The sequence below is a fragment of the Andrographis paniculata genome, unplaced genomic scaffold (genome assembly GCF_009805555.1).
Source record: "Andrographis paniculata isolate CXL003 unplaced genomic scaffold, ASM980555v1 Contig21END, whole genome shotgun sequence".
NCBI lineage: Eukaryota > Viridiplantae > Streptophyta > Magnoliopsida > Lamiales > Acanthaceae > Andrographis > Andrographis paniculata.
The window spans coordinates 1,118,295-1,126,335 of NW_026137502.1; the positions used below are offsets into that span (position 1 = coordinate 1,118,295).

Sequence of the window (8,041 nt, forward strand, 5' to 3'; positions counted from 1 at the left end):
TAAACAATTTGTTGAATAATTTGATCTTCAATTTTTTTTCGTCCGCATCCAAATTTTCACCTCTTGCCAATAATATATTAAATGTTTCATACTTTTTTGCTTGGATAAGATCAATATTCTTCTTCATTTTTTCTTCTCTCATATCAGTAATATAACCTAAATGTTTTATAACTTTTGCATTTTAAGCTTTCATATCTTCAAAATCCTCATAAAAAATATATTTTGAATCTTGCTTTTGTACTCGTTTTCCCTTATTTTTGCAAGCTTTGAGACAGGGGGACGAATAAGATGTGATTCATAAAAATTGTCATTTTGTGGTGTTAGAAGATTTGAACTTGATGAATATCCACCAACTTTGTTGATTTTGGTTCTCTTCGAACCACCACTACTATCATGAGACGCTTCATCAACAATATTAGTAGCACAATAATTTGTATGCCATTTTGGTCCTTGTTGCAGAAGAACGTGATTTCCCAGGAATGATCCGTAGTATTGATTGCATGCATTGAGAATGAAAAAATTGTCCGGCTGCTTGGAAACGTTAGTTTTCATGTGGAGATCATGGCAAACCAACAATTGTATTAGAGGCAGTGGCATCGTATGATCTATGGATTTGTCATTCATTTTTTTGTACACCAGGTACATGCAATGATATTAATGTGTTTGATCAATTTCCAATATTTAACGATGTTTTGAATGGCAGAGTTCCGGAAATAAATTTTATTGTCAATGGTCACCAATATAATATGGGATACTATCTTACGGATGATATTTATCCTCCATGGGCAACTTTCATCCAATCAATTCGTCTTCCACAAGGTTTTAAGGCAAAATTGTTTGAACAACATCAAGAAGTAGCTCGAAAAGTTGTGGAACATGCTTTTGGTGTATTACAAGCTCGATTTCCTATTATTCGTAATCTATCAGTTATTTGGAATATCAATTTAATTGGTAAGATCATAAGGGGATGTATTATCTTACATAATATAATCGTGGAAGATGAAAGGGATACATACATGCTTTATCACGATATCTCTCAATTTGATCAAGAAGAAATGGATTGGTCATATTCAACGGACCAGCATATCACGATATCTCTCAATTTGATCATGAAGAAATGGATTGGTCATATTCAACGGACAGACATGCTGGTACGACGGAGTATTTAGAAAATCGAATCAAACTTTGAGATCGTGGAACACATCACCAACTAAAATTAAATTTAGTTGAACACATGTATCAGAAGTTTGGTTCTCCAAATAATTAAATTGTTCGATATTATTTTATTTTAAATAATTGTATTTTTATATTTGCAATTATTTTTTCTTCATTTATATATAGATTATTATATTAAATATGTTTTTATATTGAATTTTATTAAATATAAACAATTATAATTAAATAATAATATTAATATCGATCATAATAACAAGAAAATAAAAAAAAAAAATAAATATTTTTTATTGTTTATAAAATTAAATTATTAAATAAATAAATATGAATAAATATGTAAATTAGATAAAAATTATCATTATTTAAATTATTTTTAAAATAGATAATTTAATAATATAGAAGAAAGAAAAATTTAAATTTATATAAATGAGCTTTTTTTTTATGGAGATATAAAATAAAATAAGTTTTTCGAATGACATGACGAAAAAAATATGACGTAGAAGAGAAAAAAAAAAAAAAAAAAAAAAAGAAACCCACATTGGTTATATTGATGTTGATGACTTTAAGTTTGCTCTAAGTCCAGTCTATACGGTCTAACCATTACAGTTGCAACATGTGGACTTTTTTATTTATTATTTTTTTCTTTTCTTTAAATTAAAAATTACTCATTACGTCCAAAATTGCAATTTCATCGTCCAATACATTCTCTTCTTTCTCGTTCTTCCACTGCCTTCTCATAGACTCAATTTTTTAAAATTTCCCACGAAATCCAACCGTCCACGGACGCGCTCACCCATGTTCGGTTTCTCTCCGACATATTTCTTATTACTTTTTCGTTTAAAACTTAGGGTCTGTTTGGATCAAATTTTCTAAATTTTACTATTTGGACTATTCGATTTAAATAAATATATATATTTTTTTCTTCCAAAAAAATAACACCCTTAATTTATTTCGATTTCATAATCCTCTGTGCGTTTCTTTCCCCAAATTTGCCCTACTCATTTCTTTCATTTAGGGGTGGACACAATTCGGGTATTTGCAAATATGCAGATATTTGATATCTGAATCAAACCGAACAACTACCCAAAGCTGTAAACCGTATTCGAATCGAAAATTTTGGTTAACCGAAAATATTTGCAATATTTGCAAATAATCCGAACATAACCGAAATAAAAAAATAATATATTAAAAAATAATTAAAATTCTAATTAAATCAAAATATTGGCAAATATATCAAATATCTGATCTGAAACCGAATCGTAGCCGAACCGAAACCGAACCAAATATAATTATTAATATAAAATTAAAATATAATAATATAAATATATTCGGTTCGGTTAACCGAACTGAAAAAATATAAAAAATCGAAAGCGAACTGAATCGAACAAATATCAAATATGCAGTATTTGTATTGAACCGAATGTGCTCGTTTAATAAAAAATTCGATTTGATTCAGTTCGGTTTAGCGGTTCGGCGGTTCGTTTCAGTTTTTTTGCCTCCTCTTTTACGTAAGTACACAGTGATCTAATTTTGATTTCAATTTTATTTCATTTTTTCTTCATACAGAAATGGTTTTGCTTGAAATTTATTATAGTTTTATAGTTTTCTACGTCCATCATGTTGTAATACTAGCAAATGTTTTTGTTCTTTTAAGTATGTTGAATAATCATGCTTGTTGATTTTGCATTAACTTATATATCCTAAATTTTTGTGTTCTTGCTGAACCTTTTGATCGAATTGAATTTTTCTCATGATTTTGAGGTCATCTATGGAGATTAAAACAAATTCATTTATGAACCTTTGTTCTTAAGTTGTATTTGTGTAAGAGGAAGTTGCTTAAATTTAATCTTATATTAGATGCTTAAATACACTTTAATCTCATTTAAAAAAATTTAAGTTATAATTTTTTTTTTCAATTTTAATTACACTAATCAGTTATCTTAATTTTAATTTAAAATTATTTTTACTATACGATATAATTATTTTTACTAATAAATTTTTAATTATTTACTAATTATATACATCTTATGAATTGTCGTGTCTGCAGTAAAAGGGACTGAGGGAGTATTATTTAGCTAATTTTATTTTTTGTTGAGTTACAACCTCGCCCTCCCTCCCTCCCTTCAGTTGTTTACTATTTTATTTTTAAACAATATGTTTTTAATTTTTTCTTTTAAATTTTCTTCCACTTTTACTGTGTATACTCATTTACATCCTACATGAATTCAAAGGAGCTTTGCTTGGGTGGCTCGCTAGTAAAAATTTGGACTTCGCATACATATGCAATATTTGGAGGAAATTTTCATATTTTCCGAATTAAGGTAAAATAAATGACTCTCATTTTTTTTTTAATGTGGGAAGACGATCATATAAAGACATTGGAATTAGTAAACATAGTGAAGGAATTGAAGAAGGATGTGAATGAATCGAAGAAGTGAATAGTTAGTTATTATATCATATAGTTTTCTGAATAATAGTAGTGACAAATTAGTTCTTAATCCGTGTCAAATCAATTCTTGTCTATTGTTTAATTTGAATATCTAAGCTAATTTCTGTAGGGGGCAAAAAAGAAATCATTTTGTTGGGAATTTGTTTCGTTTAGGATCGATAACTCTGATTATTCCTGCAACCAAATAATCTCACTAAGAATATTAATATATTAGTGCCAATAATCAGAATAATAACTAAAAATAAACTAAGAAAGCAGTGTTAAAATATAAACGAATTATTTGGAATAATTCGGTGAGCTCTGACCACAGTCCACTCCGCGTCAACTTCAAACTTTCCAACGAGGCAACACAACAAAGGGAAGCAATTAAGGGTTTCGACACTGAGAAACTCGTAATCCCACAAAGAACAAAGAAGCACATAAAGGCAAAGAAGAGAAGAAATTCGGCAGAACTCTAGCAAGCGCTAAGTAATAAAAAACACAAAGAAGAACACAAAGTATCGGCACCAAGGGACTAATCTCTCCCTCTCGGCTCCCACCTCCCAAACCATCAAACCCATCAACATATTTATAGCCGAGGAAGAAAGTAGATAAAACCAAAGGGTTTAGGAACAAACCTTGTCAATCAACCACGAAGATGTAGGAACTGATTTCGAATTTTGAAATCGCAAAGTCGTCGGAACGGGAAGAGGAAAGGAGTGGGGAGAACCGATGTGTTTGATTTAGATAGATTTTGGGAAGAGGGATCCGATAATATATAAATCATACCGGGTCAGGGCGGTTCGGGTTTGTGAGATGGGTTGAACCGGAAACACAATCCAACAATCTCCCTCTTTTTTCTAGTCGACCATCATGGTTGCAGAACACGCTAACATTATCGCCTTTATACATGCAACTTACCACATAGATATTGCACACAAAAGTATATATAAAACACATAGCAAACATATATGTGAACACAATAAGGAACACCAAGTTGTAGCACATCAATTGTTTCAAAAAGTTAACATATAACAACAACTTTAGACTAATATCATATATACCAACAAAAGCGTGCGACATTGAGCCACATTAAAAACAAATTTCTTAAAGGGCAATATTAGGTACCATACCTTTCCATTCCTATAAATAACTGCAGTAAGCTATAGACACCCTCCTCAGTATACACCGAAAGTACCAGGAGTCCCCGACGATTCATGCTGCACCCAGTCTTTCACACAGATCAAAGCTTGGAGCGTTGCATCTTTCAGTGAAGTTTGATGCCTATCCATCTTCCGGTCCCTGGTGTCGAACACAGAGTCTGCATAGGCTGTCGAAAGGGGAATGGACAGAACGTCACAAGCCATCTTTGCTATAGTCGGGTACCTCGACCTGTTTTCTCCCCACCATCCCAACACGTCCAATTCATGGACGCAGGGTAGAAGAGATTCTTCGAGATACTAATCTAATTCCGAATCTATGTGCTGTTCGCCTATGATATCGGAGAGATATATGTCGAAATCCGTGAAACCAACGCTGTTCGAAAGGAGGAGGCCATCTTTATGAACTGCAGAAAGTGGTTTCGCTGCCATTGCATGGTTTCCTATTGAATAAAACAAGGTTTTAAAGTTTATCCCAAAAAAAAAAAAAAATGACTATCCCTAATAGCTTAAGCTTTTAGGTGAGTCGGTCATTTATATAATTGTTGGATTGTTTAATTTTTAGGCTAAGTTTGTCAACCTATTTACAGTACACCCGAGCATCAATCAAGATCATACTCGCCAAAAAATGATAGTTGTCGTTGAGATTTCTTTGACCTTTAAATTCTTCTAAAGAACATTATTGAATGGAAAATATTTCAACAAAAATGATTATTTATTATTTATTGAATTTATGTTATGTTTTTTTGGAATACAAAGTCAGTGCAAACCAAAAGCAACCTCAGAATACAAATTGATCGAAGAGAGGAAAAATTCTGACTTTTATCACAAATCTATACGAATAACAACTCATCACAATCTGTTTCTCCAAAAAATCAACCAGATAATACATAATATATAATGAATCAATCAACACATCAATCTGTTTCTTCCAAAATACTTTCAGTCAAGACGTACCTTAATTGAGCATTCTCAACCTCGGAGGCCTAAGGAGTGGGTCAAGTCGGCATTCTTCGGCTGGTGGATGATCTTTTCAAACATATGTTTAGTTTTCTTATGCTTCACTATCTCCTCGAGAATCCAGTCCTCAATATTTGTCCCCGGCTTCTGCTGCTTTGACATAGCCTTCTCGTTCGAAGAAGAGCAGAACACTAATTCTGAGAGCCGCTTTTTCTCCGCTTGCCGGTAATATTTGTCCGCCTCAGTCGTGCCAGCAGTCATAAGATGATAGGTATGGACAAACCTCTTTTGCCCAATACGATAAGCCCGACAGACTGCCTGCTGTTGCACTGATGCATTCCAGACAACATCGAGCAGAATGACCCTGGAAGCCCCTACCAGGCTTATGCCCTCAGAGCAGCACCTCGTCGACGCCAGCATGATCTTCGAATCGTCGTCTGGATTATTGAATGCGTTGATCGCTTTCTGGCGTTGCTTCTTATCTTGCTTCCCTTCCAGCTTCAGAATTTCCTTCCCGACGTGCAAATCAAAAATCGCAGTCAGATACTCTTTGATCAGCTCCAATGGCTGAATGTACTGGCTGAATATGACAACTTTTTCCTTCAACCTCAAACTGAGGTAGACAAACTCCATGACGAATTTTGTCTTGACTCCATTGCCAGGATTCTGCTTCGATGCCTCGACTGCTTGCACATCGATTCCATCAGTTGGCACGTGCAATGCACATTTTTGGATGAGGTATGGATGAATAGATGCCATATTAAATTTGAATTCACTTTTAAGTGTTCTCCTTAACCGTCCCTCTTCTAACCTGTCGATTAGTTTCTTTTGCATTCCAGTCGGTTTCAGGAGGATGACACAATCTCTTATTCCTGGGTGATTCTTTTGCAGGATAGTGCCTTTGTGCACGTGCAAAAACGGTGACATGGAGACTTTAAGCCTCTCCACTGCATGGTTGATGGCTTCGGGAAGGAAAGCAGGCCGAGAGCTTTTCTTATCCGAATGCAGAACTTCAGCAAATGTCCGGTCCTGCATAGTCGCTTCTACTACTGTCGGCCTTACAATCTTCAGCGTGTTGAACAGCTCTTTGAAGTTGTGTTGGAATGGCATCCCTGACAATATGATGTCATTTTCAGTCCTGACCTGAACCAGTGAAGTAAAAATTTTACTCTTGCGGTTACGAGTATGGCCTTCATCGAGAATCACCAATTAATCCGGGCATAAAAAATAGCCACATGTTGATAGTAGATACAATACAATCCTTGATCGTCTTTCAATGTCAATTCATGCAGCCCTCGAGCACATCTGTGCTCCTGAGTTTCTTCCTCTTCCCCATCCCCCACTTGAACAACCTGCACGCCATGAATAAATTGTTAGTTATCATATCATATAGCTTTCTGAATAATAGTAGTGCAAAACTAGTTCTAAATCCGTGTCGAATCAATTCTTGTCTATTCTTTGAATATCAAAATTAGTCTACAAAAATGTTGAAACTGATTGACTTACCTCATGGCAGGTAATCATTCCCATTTTCTCCACAGCATAGTTGAAGTTGAATTCTTCGAACAAGCGTCCACGTCCTTCGCCCGTGCAGCTTATCCCTGTTGCTCTTCTGTCAGTGGCACGACATCGTCTTCTTCGAACAGGAACTTCTTTGGAAGAGGTGGGTAGTTTTCAGCTCCAGTAAGCATTGTTCCAGACAGTGGTCCGAGAATGGATTCTTCTAAGATCTTGGAGATGTCAAATCGTTTTGGCTTCAGCTTCTTTGCTTTAGCCACTATCATGAACTTCATCATCTTCTTCTGCTAATTCGTGGAGCTTTGGCCCCTGTGACCGGGTGCCCTCCTGCATTGCCTGCATGCTCGTCATTTCCACAGATTTCTGATGGCCTCCTCTGCTTGGTCTTCCTCTGAGGAGAGTTCACTACAGTCTTAGCCTTTCGTTTTGGAGTTCTGATTCTATGCTGCTACGAAGCCTCCACGGTGCTACCCTCTGCATTGTCAACTCTTTTATTATTATTCACTTTTCGCCTCTTCGTTGCAGTGAAGACTCAGCCATTACAAATTAAAATCAAGGACTTCTTTCAATTCTTCTCAGAAGGCTGCATCTTGTACATGTTATTACTTCTTCATCAAGAGCTATCGAAACAAGCGCTTGTCCACCTACAAAAACAACAATTGCAGATAAGACATGATTGTAGTTCTTGAAATGGAAGCAGTATAGCTTCAGGATCGATTTAGCCACCAGCTCCAAACCTGGTATGCATCAAGATCCACTTGACCACACGAAGTACAAATGTCCTGGGCTGCCCATATAGGAG

At 34.9% G+C, this 8,041-nt stretch overlaps 1 protein-coding gene across 1 annotated transcript; it reads right to left on the minus strand.

Annotated features, from left to right (window-relative positions):
* Positions 1–5,061: 5,061 nt before the first annotated feature.
* On the minus strand, positions 5,062–7,590 carry LOC127245024 (SNF2 domain-containing protein CLASSY 3-like). The gene is made up of 5 exons (XM_051265669.1): positions 7,500–7,590; positions 7,228–7,373; positions 6,974–7,073; positions 5,739–6,911; positions 5,062–5,204 (listed from the first exon to the last, which is right to left on the minus strand). Exons 1-5 carry the CDS (start codon positions 7,588–7,590, stop codon positions 5,062–5,064), a joined length of 1,653 nt encoding a protein of 550 aa, XP_051121626.1.
* Positions 7,591–8,041: the final 451 nt, after the last annotated feature.

Bases quoted from the DNA above. Each gene is read 5' to 3' on its own strand.
- LOC127245024 (XM_051265669.1), bottom strand. From the start codon at position 7,590: ATGACGAGCATGCAGGCAATGCAGGAGGGCACCCGGTCACAGGGGCCA. The intron at 6,912-6,973 runs GTATCTACTATC...TTCTCGATGAAG, and splicing joins AGACGATCAAGGATTGTATT to GCCATACTCGTAACCGCAAG. The intron at 5,205-5,738 runs GTTGAGAATGCT...TTTATTCAATAG, and splicing joins CCACTCCTTAGGCCTCCGAG to GAAACCATGCAATGGCAGCG.